This window comes from Drosophila sulfurigaster, chromosome 3 (assembly GCF_023558435.1).
Source record: "Drosophila sulfurigaster albostrigata strain 15112-1811.04 chromosome 3, ASM2355843v2, whole genome shotgun sequence".
NCBI lineage: Eukaryota > Metazoa > Arthropoda > Insecta > Diptera > Drosophilidae > Drosophila > Drosophila sulfurigaster.
Genome location: NC_084883.1, coordinates 8,379,039 through 8,402,615, shown reverse-complemented (window position 1 = coordinate 8,402,615; position 23,577 = coordinate 8,379,039). Strand labels below are relative to the sequence as shown.

Sequence of the window (23,577 nt, the reverse complement as noted above, 5' to 3'; positions counted from 1 at the left end):
AGTAAACCAAGAGAATCTTTCCTTCTTTTCGATTCGATTATAAAAAGCAGTTTATATTTACCCGCAATTGTCGAGTCCATCACAAGTATCGGCAAATTGCCGACAACGTCCGTTGCCACAATCAAACTCGGGGCACTTGTCGAAGTCTAGATCGGATGATTCATCGGAGACATCGTCGGGTCCACAATCGACGACGCCATCATTGACCCAAGTGAGTTGAATGCAGCGTCCACTCTTCTCGCAGGTAAATTCATTGCTATTGCACGTGTTGTGCTCACAGTTGAGCTGATCGGATCCATCCCGGCAGTAGCTAATGGAGCTGCAGAGCAGAGCACGCTGATAGCAGCGTTCGTTGCACACAAAGTGCAGTTTCTTATCACAGGTGCGTGGATTGCAGGGACCCAAGGCATCGCTGCTCTCGTCGCTGCCATCCTCACAGTCATCGAAGCCATCACACAGATCCTTGCCATCAATACACTGACGTGTGCTGCGACACTCATGACCTGAGGTGCAGTTCGAACGAGCCGTTGATGACGTGGCCGTTGAAGGCGTCAGTTGTGGTATGCAATGGGTGCCGGTGCCGTTGAGGGTATAGCGATCTGGACAGCGGCAAATGGCGCCTTTGGGTGAGTTGAGACACATGCCCGGGCACTTGGACAGGGCACACTCGCTGGGAGTTTGCGGCAGAGGTTGTGTGGCCACATCAAAGATACGCAAATCGACTGCATTGCCATTGGGCTGCAGATGCACTGTCGAGCTGAAGGTATTCGTCAGATTCGTATGATGCACATGGAATCGCCAAATCGTTGAATTTATGTTATCCACCCAGTAGACTATGCCATTGTTGTGCACCATGGCATATGGATGGAATTGATGCGATTTGAAGAGGATTTCCCGCCCAGTGCCATCCAGTTTCATGCGCTCAATGGTGCCCAGCTTAAAATCACACCAATAGACGCGCTTGGTGCGTCGGTCCACATCCAGCGAACGCGGCCAGAGCATCGGCATCTCCTCAGATGCCTTTGCCAGCAGCTCTTTGTGTGTGCCATCCATCCAGGCACTGTAGATGCCCGCTTCGCAGGATTGAAATGCCCATTGTGACCAGTAGAGCAGACCAGTAGTGGGATCTACCTTGAGTGACCTGGGAGAGCATGAAAATAATAATACGCCAAGATTAGAGTTGATTTATGCAGTTGTAGTAAAAACAAGTGACATAAAACTAAAATTAAAAGATATAAATAAAGTCAAGTTTTTCAATGGGAAATTTGTGCAAATAAGAAGGTTGTTATTGTAAAAAATATCTCTAGATTTATATTTTCATTAAGAAAGGGAAAATACGAAGCTCGTAATTTCAATGAATTTCGTCATTTCATTTAAACATATCGCCGAAGAAGTTTTTAGTCTGACTCAGAAAAAATCCTTATCTTATTTAAGGATTCTAGTAATCCAACATCTTTTAAAATAGACAAATTTGAATTTTATTGTTGAATTTTCAAATTTTTACTTTAATTCAATTTGCTTCAATTAAAAAATAAGATTTAATCGACACTAAAATTCTTTTTATTGTTTCGAGCTGTTCCAGAGTAGCTACACAGAAATCAATATCACTTAAAAACTAATGAATGGATTGTCATAAAACTATGTGAACAAATAAAATAAAGTTGACAAATTTAGCAATAGAAAACATTTTGAGCAACTCGCAAAAACTTTTCTGGCGATGTGTTCTTAACAAGTTGCTGTGATTTTAATTTGAAGAAAGCGTCGTAAGGGAATTGAAATAATTATTCTTGAAGTAACCAAAATATTTTTCGAAAATTACATACGTTCACATTCATATATTTTCTGAAAACGATAAATAAATGCAATTCTGACGGTGGAAACTGAAGTCTAAGAAAAAAACCCCCCCTTTAATTCCAAGAAACTTAACGATGGAGACCATGAGACCAACTCCAATTTAAACTTTTTGAATAAACAATATCAACTTAAATGGTGTTTTACATTAAACGCCTGGCTGTCGCACTTACATGGCATCGCAATCCAGCGTGAAGGTAAGGACTTTGCTCATATTACGCAGCGGAGCAACGGAAAGCTTCCGATAACCCGTCCAGTACAAGTGCTCGTTAATCCAATCGTAGGCAATGGCATGCACCTGCCGCCAGCCAGTTGAGAGTGTTCGCGAAACGCTGCCATTGAGGGACTGGCTCTTGATGGTGTAGACGGGCTCGTCGGAGCTGAGAGGTGATGCCTCGTGGTCGGGTATGACGTACAGAATGGATTTGCCACGCACATTTACATCGATGGCCTTCGGGCCGTAGACGTTGTAAATGGGTACCATTACGTCGGGCTGCTCGCCAAGCTGTTCCAGCTGCTGCACCTGCTCGGTGCCGAGCGGTACGCCCGTGATGCGAACCAAACGCTTGTCGGTGTACACAAGGAATTTATCGTGCGCGGAAAGTAAACAGGTCGTCTGATTGTGCAATTTATAGCCGGCCGTGCAGAGGCACTTGGCGCTCGCAAATCCTCGTGTCCAAAGCGGCACACAAATCTGGTTGCAATTGCCGTTGTTCTCCCGGCACGGATGCGCCACCTCCGGCTGCTTCTGGCGATGGAAAATGCGAAAATTTGTGCCGCGCGTCACATTCGCCAGCAGCACGCGCGCCTTCAGCGTAAATTTGTCCAGTCCAACGATGGTCCTGTCCGTCCAGGGTGCCAAATAAATTGTGTTCTCGAATACCTCCACTGCCTGTATGGTCTTCAATGGCACTGGCGACTGTAAACAACGAAAGCAACAACAACAACAAAGGATAACGGAAATTGTGTTTAACACAAGGACAACGACAACACAACAACAATTGCAAATAGCGATGCACATGTTTTTTGCGGTTTTTCGGATTTTATTTATCTCTTGCAGACCTCACTTTCCAGATCAGGGAGTTACTTCAATTGCAACTAAGCGTTTCAGAACTCCATTTGGTATCTATCTGAATACTAACAGTTAATCACAGTTTAAATACAGTGTCTATCACTCAATCAGTATTCTATACACAACTATCAAATACTTGAAAGCGTTCAAATAATAAAGATACTTAATAAGAGCAAATCAGTGCGGTATTTTTGTACAAATGTGTATATCAAATATATCGAAAAAAAATCTTATTATTAATCATTTTTAAAAATCTATTTAATTTGGATAGGAGTCAAAGTTACAATCTCTTGAATTTCTTTTTAATAAAGGTAAGATGACTGTTGTATTTGTTTTTAATCTGGCTAATAAAATGTGAATTTAATTTTAATAATATTATACTTCAATTCATTCTGTTTTTATAATAAATTGCAATCAATAAATTTTTCAATTACTTTTCAAAAGAAAATAAAAATCAATTCGAAATGCAACTGGAATTCCGTCATTGACTGTCTTGTCATTGAAACACTTTTGTAAAGTGCAACTACCGCAAACTAGTCTTAACATATAATTGACTCCTTTGCAACTATTTGAGCTCAATTCATATATTAATTAAAAGTTTCGTTTCTCTTTATGTTGGCTTAGTTCTAAGTCTCTTTACGATTTTCCAAACAGATTAAAGTGTATTTGAACAACCACAAGCAGAACCACAACCACAATGTGAACATCATGTGCATAAATCAGGAAATGGCAACTCACATTTGGGGATTTTTTCAATGCCCACCGTTGTCGGCCATCGTAGTTGACCCGCTCAATGACATCCTTATAGACATCAATCCAATAGACATGCTCGCTGGCCAGGTCCAATGTAACGCTGCTAGGATGATAAATCTGTGTGCTGACGAGTGTTGTCCGATTGCTACCATCGAGCAGGGCACGGGACAGGCTTGGCGACCAATCCGTATAGAAGAGATATCCCTTGGTGGGGTCGAGGACCAGTGACGATGGATGCTCCACTTGATGGAGTATGAGGCGGCAAAAGGTTACCGCATTGGTGCACAGATATACCATGCCCTCGTCCTCATTCAGGAAATACCAATTCCCCGACAGCCAGTCTAAGCGCAGCTCCACGAAAACTGCAACACGAGTCAAAAACAACACACGAACATAAACAACAGCATAAACCAAACAGACAGACAGACAAACATCAGCAAACAATGGAGAAATTATGACCAAGACTTAGAACTCACATTGCTGGGGCGCAATGAAGGCAGAGACGGGCAGTGTCCAATTGACATTGGGTTCGTCGATGCGCTCGCAATGCATGGTTAGCTCAGACCACATCTTCTGGAGGGTGCAGAGTGTGCGATTCCGATGCCACACCTCGAAGGCAAGCACAAATTGTGACGACTGTGTGGACGTCAATGGAACCTCTCCGATTCCCGGTAGAGTGCTGATTCGTCGTATGCCGCCAGCGGACAGCAGAGTCAGTAAGGCAGGCTCCGATGGGGGCACTACGGAGACAGACAGCCAGATACATTCGAAATTAGTTGAAAATAAACTATGTAGAAATCGAGTACTCACCGTTTATGGCCAGACAACGCTTGCCCTGCTTCGTATAGCCGGAGACACAACTGCACTCGTAGGAGCCGGGTGTATTGCGACACAATTGATCGCATGTGCCGGGCACAGTGCACTCATCGTAGTCCATGCAACGTGTTGAGTTGACGGACTCCGGCACTTGTCCGGCCGTACAATAGCAGCGAGCACCCTGCGGCGTCAATTTGCAATTGTAGCTGCAGTTGAGAGCAGCACAAGCGGCATTTTGCTTATCTACAATTATCGATGGTGTTGTATTTGTAGTTGGAGTTGTCGATGTAGTGAACAAACAACCTTTGACTTGGCTCAAACTTACCACAATGCAGCTCATCGTTATCACAATCCCAGTGGCCATCGCAGAATTTTGACAGCTCGAGGCAGGCGCCATTGTGGCATTCGCCTTCAAAGGCTCGACACTTGGGCGCAATGACATCGTGACCTGCCACAAAAGGGGAAGCGATAGAGTGCAGTTAGATTTTAAAAGAGAGTATAATAAGAGTACAATATATAGTGCATACTTTTTGGCTACTTACAGTTGGTCTCATCGGATACGTCACCCTTGTCGCAATCGTATTCCCCATCGCAGAGCCATGCCATCGGTATGCATTTTAAGCTTTGGCCACATTGAAATTGCCCCTCGTTGCATTTGGGTGACTTGCCTGCAAGTAGCACACACACATACACATACAATCAGACCGAAACCACAATAACAATAACGTAAATGAAGATTTATGAACGGTTTGTTAGCGGTTTCGTTGGCTTTTGGTTTTTACTCGAGAATTGGATATGGGGAAGAGATCGGAACTAAGGGCTGCCTCGCTTGGTAAAACTGTTGTCTCTATCCTTGTACAAATCACTGAATTATTTTGCGAAAATTCAAAATAAGTAAACGGCAAAGAGCAACATTTCGAGGGGGCTGAGTGTAGAGGGAGATGGCAAAAGTATTTGTGGCATGATAAAGTTTCAAGTGCTTTTCGGTTTAAATAACAAGACTAGACTACTTAAAGTTTTCAAAAAGCTGGCATATTAGAAAATTCATTCGTACAATGTATTTTATTTACGAAAACCAGATGCTGTATACATATATTTATAATTTTCGTATTTCACTTAAAATGTAAAGTTTTTATATTTATAAGAATGCGACCCATTTTAAGTGCAAGTAATCATGTCACTTAGCAAAGCGTTTTCTTTTGACCATTGTGAAATCCTTTTGCTCTACATAAGTTCATTAATGTTACTAAGGTTGATTATCTGCAGTTGTTAAATTTCACGACAATCACAAACAAATAAGAAAGCCACAGTCGATTGAGCTTGACCATTTACCATTTACTAAAAATGTGCAAATTTTTTTGTAAGATATACATAATTAATATTCCAAATTATACCGAAATAAACCGAAAGCTATATTTGGTATATCGATATACAAAATATACTGAATTGTCAACCAAAACCAATGAGACTCGACTGCAACAGCCGTTTTTGCCTCACAAAATATTTTCCTAAATAACTTCAACAATCTAAGTCCAACCAATTTTTCTGGAATCATAAAGACTGTAGTTATTATTGTATCTACCAAAAATTAAGACACTTAATTTAAATTTACGGGGTCGAAAGTGGGGGAGACAAAAATCTAAAACAAGCTTTTCGAAAATTAAAAAAAAAAAGTGAAACCCTTCTTATAATATCTGAGATCCATGTGTTCATACGGACAGAATGACATGGCTATATCGTCTCGGCTGTTGAAGCCTATCAAGAATGTATATACTTTATAGTGTCCGTCTGCCTATATCATACGTAGGAACAAAGTTATAATATCCTTCTACCCAATGGGTAACAAGTAGTAAAGTAATAAATCTTTTAGCCCGTTTGGCTACCTTTACATTTTTAAATTAGCTATGCATTTATTTCATTTCTTTTAATCACGCTCACAATTGTTAAACCGGACAATATAGTGCTTCACGTCCGGTCAATGTTGAACAGTATTCGTAGCCACTCTGCTGCTGAGCCAATGCAGAAGACAGCAAAGTCAACAGGAAGAATATTGCAAACGATTTCATTCTCTCCGTTATTGAACAGATTTCAAAGAAGTATGAGTTACTCTTCAAAATAACTCTCCTTTTATATAGTTTTGTGATGTAACCCAGGAAAATCCAATATACTATGTCAAATTATATTATAATTAAAGGAAAAAATATTTCGACATGTATTTAAAAATTAGTGACAACTCTGGAATATTTTCAATGCATATCAAATGCAGATTCCATATGCATATCAAATGAGATTAATGCTTTCAATAGGGATTAAAGATTGTAGCTATTTGAATAAACTCGAATATTAATGCTAAGCAAAACTATATAAGTTCATAATACAGGCATTCATTATACCCGCTACCCATAGGGTAGAAGGGTATTTGAACTTTGTGCCGACAGGAGGCATCTCCCTATAAAGTAGATACATTCTTGATCAGCCAAGGCGATCTACATATATCATATCCGTCTGTCCGTATGAAACTATAAGAGATAGTTATAATTTTTTTTTTTAATTTAAATTTTTTTTCGACAGCATTTGTTGTTTGCACGCAGATCAAGATTGTTTCAAATTTTTACGAAGTTATTAAAGGTCTTAGTTGCTTTGGCTGACAATCTAGTATACTGTGCCGTCTATGGTATATTTTGAATGCGGTACTATATATGCGGTACGATATACCATATATTCATTTGGTATATTTCAGTGTTCTGCAGTATTTTGGTATATTTTGAGAAAAATACCGCAATATTTTGCTACTATTCAAGATGTGTAGCGAATATCGCAAAGTCGAACAAACTCGACTGTAGCTTTTTTACTTGTTTTTATTTTCTTGAAGTATGAAAGATGTAAGCTAATTACTATAAAGTGTAACCAACTTTGCTTTTTGACCATGTACAAGCTGTTTTTACATTTTCTTATCATCACAAAAAATGTATTTCTTAGGCGACAGAAATTTTATTTTTTATTTGCGTAGAGTTGAGAAAAAACAACAATGAACAAAACAAATTGTGGACTAAAAGAAGCGCTTCGTATAACTAACTAAAACAAATTTACTTTTAATATAAAGATTTACTTTAATGTTCTTTCTTTTTATATTTTTTTATATTACAATAAATTGCTATGAACTTAAAGTTTTATTTTTACAGGTTTTTGCTTTTCAAACCACTTCTCTTCTTCACATCCCCACGCCGGACCCGGAGGTAATTTTGAACAATCCTCCACCTTCATTATGCCGAATACAGAAGACAGCAAAGTCAGCAAGAAGCAAATTCCAAACGATATCATTCTCTTCTTTATTAAACAGCTTTCAAAAATGTATAGTACTCGTGAAAACAACTCTTCTATTTATATGGTGTTGTTATGTAATATATAATAAGACAATTGACTGTGTCAAATTATATTATACTGTTAATTAAAACTGAAAACATAGTGACAAGTATTTAACAATTCTTTACGACTCTGAAATATATTCAATGCATACTATGGAATGGAAGACCCATAACTCTTATTGTGTAGCTATATAAGATCATAATACGGGCATTACTTTTAAATCTCTGGAACTATTACAAAGATGCAAGTGTAACTTCAATTTAAGTTAATTACTATAAACTTTAACTCATTTTGCTTTTTGACCATGTAAAAGCTGTTTTTACATTTTCTTATCATCACAAAAAATGTATTTCTTAGCCGACAGAAATTTTATTTTTTATTTGCGTAGACAATTTACAACAAATTTACTTTTAATATAAAGATTTACTTTAATGTTCTTTCTTTTTATATTTTTTTATATTACAATAAATTGTTATGAACTTAAAGTTTTAGTTCTCTACGTCTGTTCTTTTCAAACCACTTCCTTTCTTCACATACCCACGCTGGACCCGCAGGTAATTTTGAACAATCCTCTTCCACCATTATGGCGAATACAGAAGACAGCAAAGTCAGCAAGATGAATATTCCAAACGATATCATTCTCTTCTTTTTTAAACAGCTTTCAAAAATGTATGGTAGTCGTGACAGCAACTCTTCTATTTATATGGTTTTGTTATGTAATCTATAATAACAAAATTCACTGTGTCAAATTATATTATACTGTTAATTGAAACTGAAAACATAGTGACGAGTATTTAACAATTCTTTACAACTCTGAAATATATTCAATGAAAACTATCAAATGGAGGACCCATAACTCGTATTGTGTCTGATATCAATGCTTTCAATAAGGACTAAAGCGAGTGTAGCTATCTAAGCATATAACTATGTATATGGGCAAATCCCACGTGTCGCACGCTACGTTCGCACGATTTTAGCTAATGAAAATCAATATTTTGGGGGGTTTTTTAAAGATTTACCGTAATCTTTTGTTATGTGTTTAGAGTGAATTGATAGTACTTTCGGAGGGTATAAGATTCAATTTCACTGAAGTCACTGTTTTGAAAATAATTAATAAAATTGTGACGTGTCGCACGCTACACAAAGTGGAAGTTAGTTTCAAAATTTTCATTTCAAACGCAATTTTTAGCGAATTCTGCAAAATAAACCCTATGAAAGTTAATATCCTAAAGAAAGTTAACAATATTAGAAGACAAAAACCGATCGTTTGGTCTTAATAATGTTTATAGATTTTTAGCAAAGCCGTAAAGCCATTGTGTCGCACGCTACACTTTTTCCGCTGGCATTAACATAAGACAAAAATCTTTTTATTTAAACTAAACATTATTTATTATATTCATAAATGTGCTTAAGAATTATTTCAGCGTGATTTACTTTTGATTTGTATGTGAGCCCAAGCAAAGGCAAAAAATTCTGAAGAATACAATAGGGATTTGAAGGTGTGCGCAGAGCACGAATGTAAGTAAAATTATGAAAATTACAATGAAAATTGGGTTTGATAAAAATTTGTGCATTTATAATGATCAAAATCTCTTTTTTTGGTTTAAATTCTTAAGATTCGATATCTACTTTAATGTTCCATATAAAGAAAAATTACAAAATGTGAAATTTAAAAATTGGTCGCTGGTGGACTGTTTCTGGGATTTGCCACATAAGTTTATAATACAGGCATTACCTTTAATTCTTTTGCTGTATTAGTACAGAACTAAGGGAGAACAGTAATAAAAATACAAACACAAAATACAATATTCCTTGGGTCTAAAACATAGTTTCCGGTAGACCCAGCAAACGAGTTAAAGAAATTGCTTGAAATCCATTTCATTTCCATGATCTTATATAAAGTTGTTATGAAAATTGTTACGATGAAATACCAAATCGAAATGATTACTTTTAGTAATTAATGCAGATGAAATGCCAATCGAAATGATTATTTTAAGTAAATTGAAAATCGTATTCTGTTACTTGAAAGAAAATAATATAAAAAAAAACTTTAATAGATTTATCAGTTCTGTTCAAAAAAAAGGTTAATAATTTATTTTTATGAATTTTGGGATACCGATTAATCAATGGATCTTCAATTTGTAGTACTATAGTACATTTAAATTATCCAATTGTTGCGATACTAAAGTCGCACAGAACGAACTTCAAGTGTGACTTTTGCAGCACATTTGGTTTCATTGTAGCGAAAATATTAAAAAAATGCAAATTGTCACGCCAAAATATTTGATGGAAAAAGGCAAACCAAAAAAAAAAACAACACGAAGCGGAAGAGGAATTCAAATAACGCGCAGCTCTCGAGTTGGTTGTCCAAATCAAAGGCGTCGACAATGGCAGCACCAACGACCATGTTAAGAGAGAGAGAGAGAGTCATAGAAGGAGAGGAGGGAGAGGGAAGGGCCTTCCACGCGCGGCCATAACCATAAAAGCCACGTTGGCGACACATGGGACGTCCGAAAGGAATGTTTTGGCTGCCAAGAGGTTAAACTCCAGAGACCAACCACACCAACCGAATCTGAAGCCGTAGTCGATGTCGATGCCCGCGTCTATTGTTTTAGCCCAAGTGGTGTTGTGAAATGTGGGAGTTGGGCGCAGTACTTAATAAGCCCAAGGGCATGCAGATGTTACGGTATAAATTTTAAATTTTCATTTTATTTGATACGACAAAATGGGGTGGCAAAAATCCTGGCCAAATTTGTGACTGCATGCTGGCAGTTATTTAATCAACTTGGCTAACTTCAAATGTTGTCATAAAGCAATTGTTAAGTATCTTTTTATGCTCCTCTCGAGGGAATCGATGGCAGATATCTAGGAATCGCAAACCCAAAACGAATTATGTACAAAAAAAAGTATAGTAGATAAAAATAAAGCCCTCGAAGTAAGAAATTGTCAATTAGTCAATTTCAAATTTCTTGCTGCACATTTTTGCCAGCCGACAAACGTATTATAATCGTAGCGATGACATTTTTGGGATAATAGCCGAGCTCCGCTTTTAGTTTTTAGACACAAGCACATGCAACAAACAAAAAAGGAGATATAAAAAATGGCACATAAATTAAATGAAATTTATTTCGAGAGAGTGCTAAATCCCTCGGAAAAACTTTTCAGCATGCCAGGCAGTTTAAATGCGATATATCAACTGAAGAGAGAACTGTGTGTATGCAGTTCTGCAGTCAGTGAGCTTTAATTGAAATTGCGTGGATGCAAGACTGATAGAGACAGAAAACAGAAGTGCAAAGGAGTGGGAAGAAGAGGAAGGGGAAGTGCAGCAGCAGCAAGTGGCGTGAGTTTGGCAGTGGCTGCCACATTTATTATAATCTGTTGCATTAATATTTGCCGACAATTTGTCGTCAGAGTTTGCCTGTTGTCTGTCGTCTGTTGTCTGTGCTGTGGCACTGTTCTTCTTCTCGTTGCTGTGTTGTCACCATAAAAATGCTATAATATGAAATGAAATTAAAAATGCCAACAGAGAAAGAGTTTGTGTGAGTGCATTGAGGCGACAGAGTCCAAGCTCCAATATTGTTGCTGTATCTGTTTGTACTTTGTTGTTGTCAACATTGCCATTTCGCAGAGGCCTTTTCTTTTCTTTTTATTTTTTATTGGCACGCATCGAAAATGTCTACACATTAATTTAGTGGGTTGAGTGACTCTGTGGCAGAGTCATGTGGGTTATATGGATGTCAACTTACAGCACAACAAAATCAACACAACTGCAACTGCAACTGCAGCTCGACTAGCTTCTCCAGTTGCAACTGCAACTGCAAATGCAAATGCATTTGGTAAAGTTGAGAGTTAAAGTGGTATCCCAAGCGGAAATTTGTAATGGCCACAATGGCCTAAGTGCACATCAGCAACAGAGCAGAGCAGAGTCAGGGCCAGCCAGCCAGCCAGCAGTACAACATGGGCCACTAATTGCATTTGGTGTTTTTGGCAGAGGCTTTTACGCATTTTGTGGCGCGTTGACCAGCACCTGTCATTAAGCGCAGTCAGCCAAAAACGTTTACAGCCAAACAGTCAAACCAATAATATTGTAATCAACGGCAACAGCAACAGCAACACCAACATCAATGCCAAATGGCAATGGGCATCAGGAATTGTTGTTGGCTGAACGAATCTATTGCATCCATGGATTCGAAAGTTGTACGCGTAGAGTACTCACCACATTCACTGCCCTCATCAGAGCCATCCGTGCAGTCTGGCTTGGAATCGCATTTCCAGCGCATTGGTATGCAGAAGCCATCGTTGCATGTGAAATACGAGGCTGGACAGGGACCTGAAATTGAGCAGAAGATAAAAACACATTTACTTGTATGTTGAACAATAATAGCTCGAAAAGTCGCTCAACAAAAAAAAGCGAAATATCTTCATTCATTCATTTTTTTATGCATATATTTAATGGCTGGTAAGCAGAATCATGTAAAATTTATCAAATGTGTAAAATTGTTCATACATGCAGAGACTAATGTGGCAGAAACAACCAATATGTTTTGCCTCTTTATCGTTTTGTTATGAAACTGAAAGTAATATTGATTTGATTTAAAGTACAAGCCATCAAAACATTGGTCTTTCAAAAGCAAACAGAGAAACTTATTAAATTAGGTTTTAAATATATTTGACGACTGAAGTACAATTTTAAATATAGTTTAGCAGCTTTAAAAATTTATTGTTTATTTTAGTTCCGTTTCCTTTAATCACTATCACAATAGCAAGGAATAATACAAAAAACTATCCATTGTATCCATTATATCCATTATATCCACTATTTTGTCGCCGAGCAAGCTCTTGATAACAATAATACACTTCTTGCCCTGTCAACTGTGAACAATCCTGGCTCCATACAGAAGACAGCAAAGTCAGCAAGAAGAATATTCCAAATGATATCATTCTGTTCTTTATTAAACAGCTTTCAAAAATGTATAGTACTTGTGAAAACAACTCTTCTATTTATATGGTTTTGTTATGTAATCTATAATAACACAATTCACTGTGTCCAATTATATTATACTGTTAACTGAAACTGAAAACATAGCGACGAGTATTTAACAATTCTGTACGACTTCGGAATTTATTCAATGCATACTATCAAATGGAGAACCCATAACTCTTATTGTGTCTGAGATCAATGCTTCCAATAAGGACTAAAGCAAGTGTAGCTATCTAAGCAAGACTATATAAATTCATAATACGGCCATGATTTTTAAATCTCTGGAACTATTACAAAGATGTAAGTGTAACTTCATATTAAGTTAATCCCTATAAACTGTAACCCATTTTGCACGATGACCATTTTTATATTCTTGGCATCATATTAACTTTTATTCTTAGAGAACAGAAATGTTGCTTTTATAAAGACATTATTAAATCTATATTTCAATAAAAATACAACGAAGATGTACTATAATTTTCTTTCCTTTTATCACTTTTATTCTAGTTAAGAAATATTACAACAAATTGCTAAGATCTCAGGAATCGAATATCTTTTTGGCTCTTCGATTTGCTATATAGCTGTTCTTCGCATATCCGCTGTGAACCAATAGGCAATTTTGAACAGTCCTCGGGCCATAGTTTGCTCCACGCAGAAGACAGTAAAGCCAGTAATACAAATATTCCAAATATCATTCTCTCGAAAATGCATCAGGTACTCGTTAAAAGAACTCTTCTTTTTATAGGATCTGCTTATGAGACCTATGAAAATCCAATTCACTGTGACAAATTATATTACTGAAAATATAACGAATGGTATTTGTAAATTATTTACAACTCTGGAATGTATTCAGTAGATACTATAAAATGGAGAGCTACAACTCTTATGTCTGAGATCAATGCTTTCAATAGGAATTGAATATTGTACTAATTGCAACAAATAAACTTTATTTCTTACATACTAACATTTTTCTTTTACAGCGAAAATATATAAACTACACTTCGTTTGGCTTAATACGGACTCTTTTAGTACAAACTCGGTCTTACACAATTACAAATTGACTTCTTTCCCCATTTTAAGACGCTGAAATGATGTTGAACTATAAATGCCAAATGCATTTCAAATTTGATATAAATAGAAACAAATAATTTTCTTACTTTTTAACTTTTTTAATTTGTTGAATGCTTAACCGTTTAATTAATTAATTAATTATATAAAGCAATTTCTTTAATTTATTAATTACTTTTAATTTTCAGAAAATTAATGATTTATGTATATTAACGGCATGTGCCCAGGAATGTTTGGTACATTTATCTCCGGCGGATTCTGCTCTTCCCAACATAAAAAATCTCTACCCGGTGGTAGTTTTGAACAGTCCTCGGGCATCATTATGCCGAATACAGTAGACAGCAAAGTCAAAAAGAAGTATATTCCAAACGACATCATTCTCTCCTTTATTGAACAGCATTCAAAAAACATCAGGGGCTCCATAAAACAACTCTCCTTTTTATATGATCTTATGTAATCTATGAAAATGCAATTCACTGTGACAAATTATATTACTGAAAGTATAGCGAGGACTATTTCAAAATTAGTTACAACTCTGCAATGTAGAACTAGATTTTAATAGAAACTCCAATAATAATAAACTAAACTAATGCATTTTCAGAGAAATAAGTGAAAACAATTATAAAAAATATAAATGCAATAAATAATCCCACATAGTTTGATATATTTAGCATTTAAGTGAAATAAATGCCCTTAAAATCTAATTTAAATTAACAAAAATTTATTTGAAAGGAATGAATCTATAGTTTATTAAGACTGTGCTTTGATAGATGCACTAAGTATAAACAAAAACAGATTCACTTTTATAAATAAGGTTTTTTATAATTTCCTTTTTTATTCACAATCATAATAGTTAAAAAAATATTACAATTAATCGATAGTAAGTGGTCTTCTGTTCTGTTCAAACCATCTCCGTTCTGCTTCTATCCAACTATCCAACATTAACTGGTTTTCTGTTCTGTTCAAACAATCTCCGTTCTGCTTCTATCCATCTATTCTTGGGATACACTCCACATAAAGAAGAAAGCACAATCAGCAAGAATAATTTTCCAAACGATATCATTCTCTCCTTTATTGAACAGTATTCAAAATACACCAGGGACTCGATAATTTCTTCTTTTTATATGATCTTCTTATGTAATCTATGAAAATGCAATTCACTGTGTCAAATCATATTACTTAAAATACAGCGAGGACTATTTCAAAATTAGTTATAACTCTGCAATGTAGAACTAGATTTCAATATAAACTCCAAAACTCCAATAATAATAAACTAAACTAATGCCTTTTCAGAGAAATAAGTGAAAACAATTATAAAAAATATAAATGCAATAAATAATCCCTCATAGTTAAGTTTAAGTGAAATAAATGCCCTTAAAATCTAATTTGAATTAACAAAAATTTATTTAAAAGGAATGAATCTATTAGTCCATTAAGACTGTGCTTTGATAGATGCACTGCGTATAAACAAAAACAGATTCACTTTTATAAATAAGGTTTTTTATAATTTCCTTTTTTATTCACAATCATAATAGTTAAAAAATATTACAATTAATCGATAGTAACTGGTCTTCTGTTCTGTTCAAACCATCTCCGTTCTGCTTCTATCCAACTATCCAACAGTAACTGGTTTTCTGTTCTCTTCAAACCATCTCCGTTCTGCTTGTACCCAATTCTCCCCGGGAAGTGGCCTGAATCCAGAAGAAAGCACAATCAGCAAGAAAAATATTCCAAACGATATCATCTTTATTTAGCAGTGTTCAAAATACACTAGGGGCTCGATAAAACTCTTCTTTTTATATGATGTTCTTATGTAACCTATGAAAATCTAATTCACTGCGTCAAATTTCATTATTTCATGAATACTGTACTGAATACTAATTTAATCATTTAAAATTTCAGATTTTCTTGCCCAGACATAAACTTTATTTCTTACATTGCTAAAATTTTTCTATTTACGAAGAAAATACAAAAACTAAATTTTAATAGAAACGCCAAAGCTCAATCAATTAGAATAATTGCAAAATGTGTTTGCAGAGAAAACAGTGTTAAAAATACAAATGCAATAAATAAACCCGTATAGTTTTGTACATTTAGCATGCAAGTGAATTAAATCACCATGAAATTTAAATTGGGTATGGCATTAACTAAAATTATTAGCTCAGATAACAACTCATCGATCAGGCGAAAAAGTTTTTTGTATATGGACAGACAACTAGTTGTTATTAGTTTTGACACCGATAAATATGCTTGATGCTTATTTACGTGTTTAAGTATTTTCTTTAAACAAGTTGCGAAGTTGAGTCTACTGTTATTGCTAGTTATTGGCTTTTCCTTATATTTTCACTTTCTATTTGCTATATTTCTAAAAAAGTTGTTTTGTATTGTTAAATATATCGAATGAATTTAGTATACATCTTCAGTCAAATATCTGGTAAAAGTTGCTGCCAAAGCAGTAATAAATTTGTGAATAACTAAAATTTAATTTATGAATTAAAAGAGAATGCTTATTGAACTAGTGAAACATAGATTTAATCGAATAATAATACGAGTCTTGAAAATGAGCATGAATAAGAAAATGGCAAGAAGGAAGCACTTGATATTTGTGCATGGTATCGTTAATATTTATCGCCTAACGCATTCGTGCTTGTTATTTTATGAATAAATGCGAGCTGTGGCAAATGGTGTGGTGTGGGTGTAGTCGTGAATGTGTATCTATGGCCACGCGGGTGTTAGATACAAATGTATCTATAACTACTACCCAAAACAAATATCATGTTTATGCAGTTTGTAGCCAGTTGTTGCCCAGTAGCTGTCGCCTTTTGTACGTGCCCACAATTAAAATTAACATAAAGAGCGAAGTGGCAACAACAACAAAAATAACAAAAATAGCTGTAGAAAAGTTTCTCAGACTTTGTTGTATTTATATTTGTTGTTGTTTGATTGTGGCAGCAACTGGCGGCGATGCTGCCAACGTTCGTGTACGTGACTTTGGGCCATTGCATCATTAGTTTAGCTTCTTTCTGGCCTGTCGTGGTCTCGTCCCAACCCTGCCGACACCTTAGCGCGCCTCCCAGTCTGATAAACAATAAAAACTAATTTAAATTTGCTTAACGCATAAATAAAAGGTGTCAAAATGTTGCGGTCTCCTGATAACTTTCTATACTGTGACAATTGGGTTTACTTTTCTTTCGATCGGTGGTCAAACAAACAAAACAATGTGTTGACACAGCCGCCTGCAGATAGAACGATAGAAGTTCTATAAAAACTCGATGAGCCAGCAATGAGAGCAACATATAGATTCCGACATGTCATTCAAGAGTCTCACACTATGCACTCTACTGGTGCTGATCGGCATTAGTGCCTCTTTGGCAAAAGATCCCGAGACATTTCAACCTCGTTCTCTTGAGCAACTGAGGCAAACCAAAGATATCCGCTTCGAAAGTCTGTATAGTCAGGATGATGAGGATAACGATGATATCCTCGATGATCTGGAAGCTCTGGAGGAAGAAGAAGAGTTGGAGAACCTTAACGACATCGACGAAAACATCGATGATGCCAGCGCTGATGAGCTCACCAAGCTATTGAAAGAACTGGAAGCATTGGAAGCATTGGAAGCCCAAGAAGCAGGATCGGCACGCGCAAATCAGGGCGGACGCCCCAGACGTCGTTACCGCAATGGCAATAGAAGATGCGGCAATAGACGGGCTAACAGACGCCGCGGCAATAGGCGCAATCGCAACGGTAACAGGCGCAATCGCAATGGCAATGGCAAGGGCAAGAGAACGAGAATCGGCGTCAAGCGAACGACAAAAGCATAAGATCTCTTCTTGCTAATGGCAATAATGTGCCTCACAAACAGTTCATTTTCTCATAGATATTATGCTAAGAATGTATTGTCAGTCAAGAAATTGAAACAAAAGATACCCATAATAAAAAGACAAACCTTTTAATTAAAACAAATTCAATTTTACACTTTAACGAGGTCTAGATGAATGAGATAAATTAACCTATTATAAATCAATGAAAGGTTAATTCGGACATCGCACTTCATTGCTCAAAAAGATTGTGGATGCAATACTAAAAGAAAAATGAAAGTTATTATAAGCGTGAAAACTGATATTGGACTTTAAATTGTGTAATTTTTGTGAATAAACATTTATAGTTAATTTTCAGTTTTGTAACAAGTTTCTGTGTTATTGTATTGTAAACTAATAAAAATGTTAATAAAAAATTTCAGACGGAAATGGTAAATATTCAGTATTCAGTATTGTTAAAATGACTATGGTTTTCATATTCTGTACTAGCAAAACATGTTGAACAAACAAGTTGAAATTATGCAAACGATGATTGGTTTCCAATAGGTTATTTTGAAAATAACAAACATTATAAATTCACAGAAATGATAGATTTATTCTTCAAAGACCACAACCGATTTTCTCAGTTTCTACGTTGAATTTTCATGCATATCGATTCTCACAAGTGTGCTGTAAAATTTGGTCTTAATATCTGAGTTTATTTTCTATAAAATCCTTTTGGATGTTATACCAAAAGCATAAAACTTTAGGTGTTTCATAATTTGTTTGAAATATTGCCGAGTGCATCCAATTATCGTACGCACTGAGAATCCACAATATTTGTAGCACACTTTTTGGCGCAATAGTTTACCATGCCGGGCGCATAGGTGGCGCTGCTATTCTCATTGTTGTTAACGCATCCGTTAAGCTTTATAGATGCATTTTTGCTATTACCTTGTTGGCGTGTGTGTGCGTTTCTATGTGAATGGGGTTGTTGGCGGCAGGTAACAATAAACGAAACAGCAAAAATATAAAAAATAGCCTCATAAATTTTGCGCTTTTGTGCGCAGTGCGTTTTATTCTTAATCTTGTTGTTTTCCACCGTACTTTTATCAGAGCTTTCAATAATTTATGAGTACTGCAATTGCATTCATGTGTGCCCATTCAGCGACTTGGCGGCATTGGAAATTAGTTATATGCCGTTTTGATTTAGTTTCTACAGCTTGAATGCACGTCTCGTGACTGCAACCATCTGGCCGGCCGTTAGCCAAAGAGTCAACCTGTCTGGAATATTAACAAACATTTGTCCACTTTAAACAGTTGCTGGTAATCGCAAAGTTATGCCTCTGGAATTCAATGCAATTCGGTGCACTCGTAGAACCAAATGTGGGCTTTGTGCTCTGAATACTTAAACTTCGCCATGTCCCTGCATTGCATTTCATTTTATTTTCTTTCCGCACATCTTCTTAATGGTTGGCAATTGAGTTCGTTTACCTGAGTGGTCTGGTTTCTCCTTAAATTACACATAAATATTATTGCCAAATCTAGTTTTTAATATAATAATAATAATTCTAATAATAATAATATTAATAATACTAATATTATATTCCTTGGGCAATTTCATTTTTTATTAAAAAGTCTACTAATACTTAATTAAAAAAGTATATATATTTATTACACTTTTAATTTAATTGCGTACTCGAATAAATAATCCCATAATACAGCAAAAAATCTCTATTATTTTTACACTGAATATCAGTACAAAAATACTTGAAAAACTCTTAAACTCTTGGAGTTTTGGCTGAAAATTTGATTTGCGGAACACGTTTGCGTGTTGTCCCTATTTACCTTCAACCTGTAGCCAATTTTCAAATCTCTTCTGACTGTCGTTTGGTCAGCGATGTGGGTGGTGAGTTAGCTCACCTTCTCTGTGTCTCCGGTGTATGCGGCATGTTGCAAGCAATGTCCGCTTGCCACTGACATTTGCCAAATCAAATAGAAATTTTAATTGACTCTTGGCTGCTGCTACGTGCCATTTGTGTGTGTTTGCTCGCAATTTTAATTTGATACGCTTTTGCTGTTGCCGGCTGTCACATTGTCGCCAAGTGTTTTCTCCTATGCGACATCCTATTACTTGTTAGTTTCGCTGTCCTTTACTGTCTGACTCGTTATGTTTTTTTGTCCCATTCTTTTGGTTGTTCGTTGCAAAGAGTTTGAGTTTTGCGGTGGCACACGGTTTTGATGTAACTTTAGCGTCGCGAGGCACGAGGCAAGCAAAGTCTTGCCTAAGCTGAGCTACGCTTGTTTTTCCATCCACACCCGACACCGAAAGCGGGTTAAGCGCCTTTGGGCACGACTCCGAGAGTCGCGCATTTGCATCTGCTTCGTTCCCGTTGCCACAGTTTGTTGCAAATTATGTGGGCACACGGAAGCTGACAGTGTCAGGCGCCCAGAAGCAGAAACAGAAACAGAACGACAACGAGAACGAGAACTCGAACCAGAAACCGATTCAGTAACGTTAACAGAATCAGAATCAGAGCAGAGTCGGTTTCGGGTCGACACTGTTTGTTGTTTGTCAACAACTTGGCACGTTTTTTTGGGTCAAAAAGATGCGCCAATGTATGGAGACTCTCTTTTCCCCCCTCACTCTCTCTCTCTCTCTCTAGCTCTCGTCTATTGTCGCCCTGTGCAGTTTTTAACACAGTTTTTCACTTAATTAGCGCGCTGAGTGACGCGTTGACAGTTAATGCAACGTGCAAAACGCTTCTGCATATGCAACATTTTTCACACACTCACTTGCTGACTGCGATTTTCATGAACGAAACTTTTTTTGTATTATCACTATGTGAAATTTGTAGAAAAAGCGAACAAGAGACGCTTTAAATGTTTGAGATATGCTCGCATTTTACATCTTTCAATTTAAGCGTACCATTTTAATGGGCAGCCAAGTGTGTTGCATGCAACAGTTCTCTGTTGCCATCGCTATCGCATTGAACGGCGCGCAAATTTGCAGCATGTGTGTGTGTATGATGTGTGTGTACTTTAATGATTCAGTGCTCGACAATTCGCACACCATTTTCAACAACAGCAGCAGGAGCAGCAGCTTTCACGTCGCAATTTTATGAGCCGCTTTTAATGAGCACCGTTAAAATCGAAACGATAAAAGTCGAAAAGGAATGTTTATATGGCAAGTGTGGTGCACTGGAAATGATAGCCAAAACCAACGACAGCAGCAGCAACAGCAGCCAACATCCTGGTCTGGTATTTTTGCCTGCAACGCAAGCACACATGCCAAATTCTCCGGTTGAAATTCTTTTCATTGCATTCTCCTGTCAACAGCAGCAGCAACAACTGCTGTATAATCGCAGTATGAACCAACAAAAAGCAAAAGCCCATACCTTGAAAAGGTGACCAAAAATTGTGCTTCCGACAAGTTTTTCCTATACACATAATGCAAGGGGTTCTCTCTCTCTCGATTATTACAAACATTTGTTGTAAATGATTTGAAATGGATTTCAACTGCAAACGCTTTAAATAAATAAATACGAAATCGATGTGAAATAGGCCGCATATTCCCCAACTGTATTTAAGTTAGGGTATTGCTTTAACCGCGTGTACAAATATGGCAGCTTCCGGTGGCGTTTCAACTTCCTTGTGCTATGGCTACAATTTCCACTTACATTGATGGTGACCATTTTCCTTCACTTCCTCGCTGACTCTCTCTCTAGCGTCGCTGTTTCGCGTTCTTTCGATACTCCATAGTGCCTTCGGTGGCACTCTATGTGTGTAATTTAATGCAGTGATGTGCGCATAATGAGCGTGATTGACATAAATGTACTTTAAATGCACACGGGACGGAACGGAACGAAACGAAACGAGACGCAGCATTTTCTCTGACTGACAGCTAGCTATCCAGGCAGAAGTGTATGCTATAGTATGCTAGCATTCAGACAGATGCCAAGTCTGGGGGATTGCCGCAAACGAATTCAGCAGCCGGCAAAAAAGGATACGGATCCCAGAGAGGAAGAGCCACAGTTGTATCCGGCATTTGCCAGTTTTGCTAGCACTCGGCTCGGTTTGTTGTTTGACCGTATGTTTTGTGCACTTTAATCGAGTTTATTATGTGCTTTTACAATAACTCCAGCCGGTTCTGGGCTGCTAGCCAGCTCACTCGCAAAACCAAAAACAAAAACAACACAACCAAACTCTCTTTAAAAACTCTCGCCACAAAAGTTGCAACGCTTTTTGTTTATTAATTTTAATTGTTTTAATACAAAACAATCTGCAGCAAACCGGCAACATCAAAAATTCAAAAACAAAAAAAAATTAAAATGAAAATAAAAATACAAAAGCAGAGCTACAAAACCAGCAGAAACAAAGTTGTTAAATGTTTTTCTGAAGCATTATTTGCAGTTTTTATAAGAGCTCTAAAATGAAGAGGTATGCGAATGAATGAAATGTATGTATGGTTTGTGTTGGCCAGTTCATACATTTTTCATCGAGATTTGCGAGCTACGAGAGCTGTTGACCACAGCCGAAAACCAAATAAATTTCCCATGTGTTGAGTGAAGTTTTACATTTTTAAAATCTCATGCAAAATTTTAGTTATAATTGATGTCTGCGAACATCACTTTTTCAGCCAGAGCATTTGGTAAGTGAAAAATCTATTAGGCATAGAAGTCAGAGAATTTTCAACAGCTAAAACAATATCTTGATTCATTTAACATATGCAATAGTATAGAAATATAATAAACACGTAAGACAGTAGGACATTCGATTGTGCCCGGCTATGAGATATCGATCTTCAATAAAAGCACAACAGCGGGGTATTGTTTTGAAAATATACAAACTTGATATACCTAAAAGTATTAAAATTTACCGAAGGTACTTAGTATATCGATACCCATTTCCAATACAAGCACAACAATCAGGTATTATTTAAAAATATGCCGAATTAATATACTACAAAATACTACAATTTAGCAAATACTAAATTTAATATATATGTTAAGATACGTTACGTTTAACGTAACGTACAAAATATACCAAAGTGTCAGCCAAAGCAAATAAGACTCGATCCGATTTCACTATATAAAACTATTTCTTCTACACTAGGATTTTTATCTAATTGACTATCATAAAGACTATAGTTATGATTGTATGTACTAATAATCGTAACTCTAGCTTCAAAATTACGCTTGATTGTTGTTCTTTTCGATTTGCTGCCCGATCTTCCATTCATATTTTAATTTTTCAAAAGAAGTACTTGTGTATTTCTGTAAAAATGCAACGAGAAAATATTCATAAAAGAAACCACACAACATGATTTCAAGTCTGGATTTTCATACTTTATTACATAATTCCCATTTGCATGACGCCATATTTGTCACACGCGTAAAGCGCAAATCTGAATGATTGTTTTATAGCTTAAGAATTGGCTATGATAGTTATTACCCAATATGAAAATACTATACTAGGGTTTACCATATTTTTATGTTATTTTGCAAAAACTTTTCGCAGTCATTCTCACACATACACACACACACCCACACACGCACACACTTGAGGTCCTCGAAATTGAGATGTTGTTTTGCGCCTTGGATGGGCCATAAAAAGTTGCAGCATCATCAGTGTTTGTTGTTATTCCTGTTTTTGTTTTTTTTTTCCTTTTTCTTTTTTGTTGGCTCCATGTTTGGCCCAGTGCAAAAAGTTTTTCTATGCATTTTGCTGGCAACTTTATGGCAAATATTTAAGTGCGTTGCCGTAGAGTTTTTGCTTGGTTTTTGTTTGGCAAATACGAAAAGTTGCATTAATGACACGCCACGACGATGCTCCAACACCTTTTTCGGTCTAGACTACTTAAACTTTCTGTG

At 36.6% G+C, this 23,577-nt stretch overlaps 1 protein-coding gene and 1 long non-coding RNA gene across 3 annotated transcripts in view; both read right to left on the bottom strand.

Moving 5' to 3' along the window:
• The window catches only part of LOC133843513 (low-density lipoprotein receptor-related protein 1), a 75,756-nt gene that overhangs the window by 14,550 nt on the left and 37,629 nt on the right, over window positions 1-23,577 (bottom strand). For both annotated transcript variants that reach the window (XM_062277112.1, XM_062277111.1), the window contains exons 2-9: window positions 12,075-12,188; window positions 5,035-5,160; window positions 4,818-4,940; window positions 4,487-4,735; window positions 4,153-4,416; window positions 3,662-4,038; window positions 2,025-2,770; window positions 62-1,141 (exon numbers count right to left, since the gene is read on the bottom strand). In XM_062277112.1, coding sequence (XP_062133096.1) covers window positions 62-1,141; window positions 2,025-2,770; window positions 3,662-4,038; window positions 4,153-4,416; window positions 4,487-4,735; window positions 4,818-4,940; window positions 5,035-5,160; window positions 12,075-12,188 — 3,079 coding nt within the window. The remainder of the gene's footprint in view (window positions 1-61; window positions 1,142-2,024; window positions 2,771-3,661; window positions 4,039-4,152; window positions 4,417-4,486; window positions 4,736-4,817; window positions 4,941-5,034; window positions 5,161-12,074; window positions 12,189-23,577) is intronic.
• Window positions 12,555-13,198, bottom strand: LOC133843519 (uncharacterized). The gene is made up of 2 exons (XR_009894514.1): window positions 12,970-13,198; window positions 12,555-12,919 (listed from the first exon to the last, which is right to left on the bottom strand). It is a non-coding gene; the product is annotated as an uncharacterized LOC133843519 (long non-coding RNA).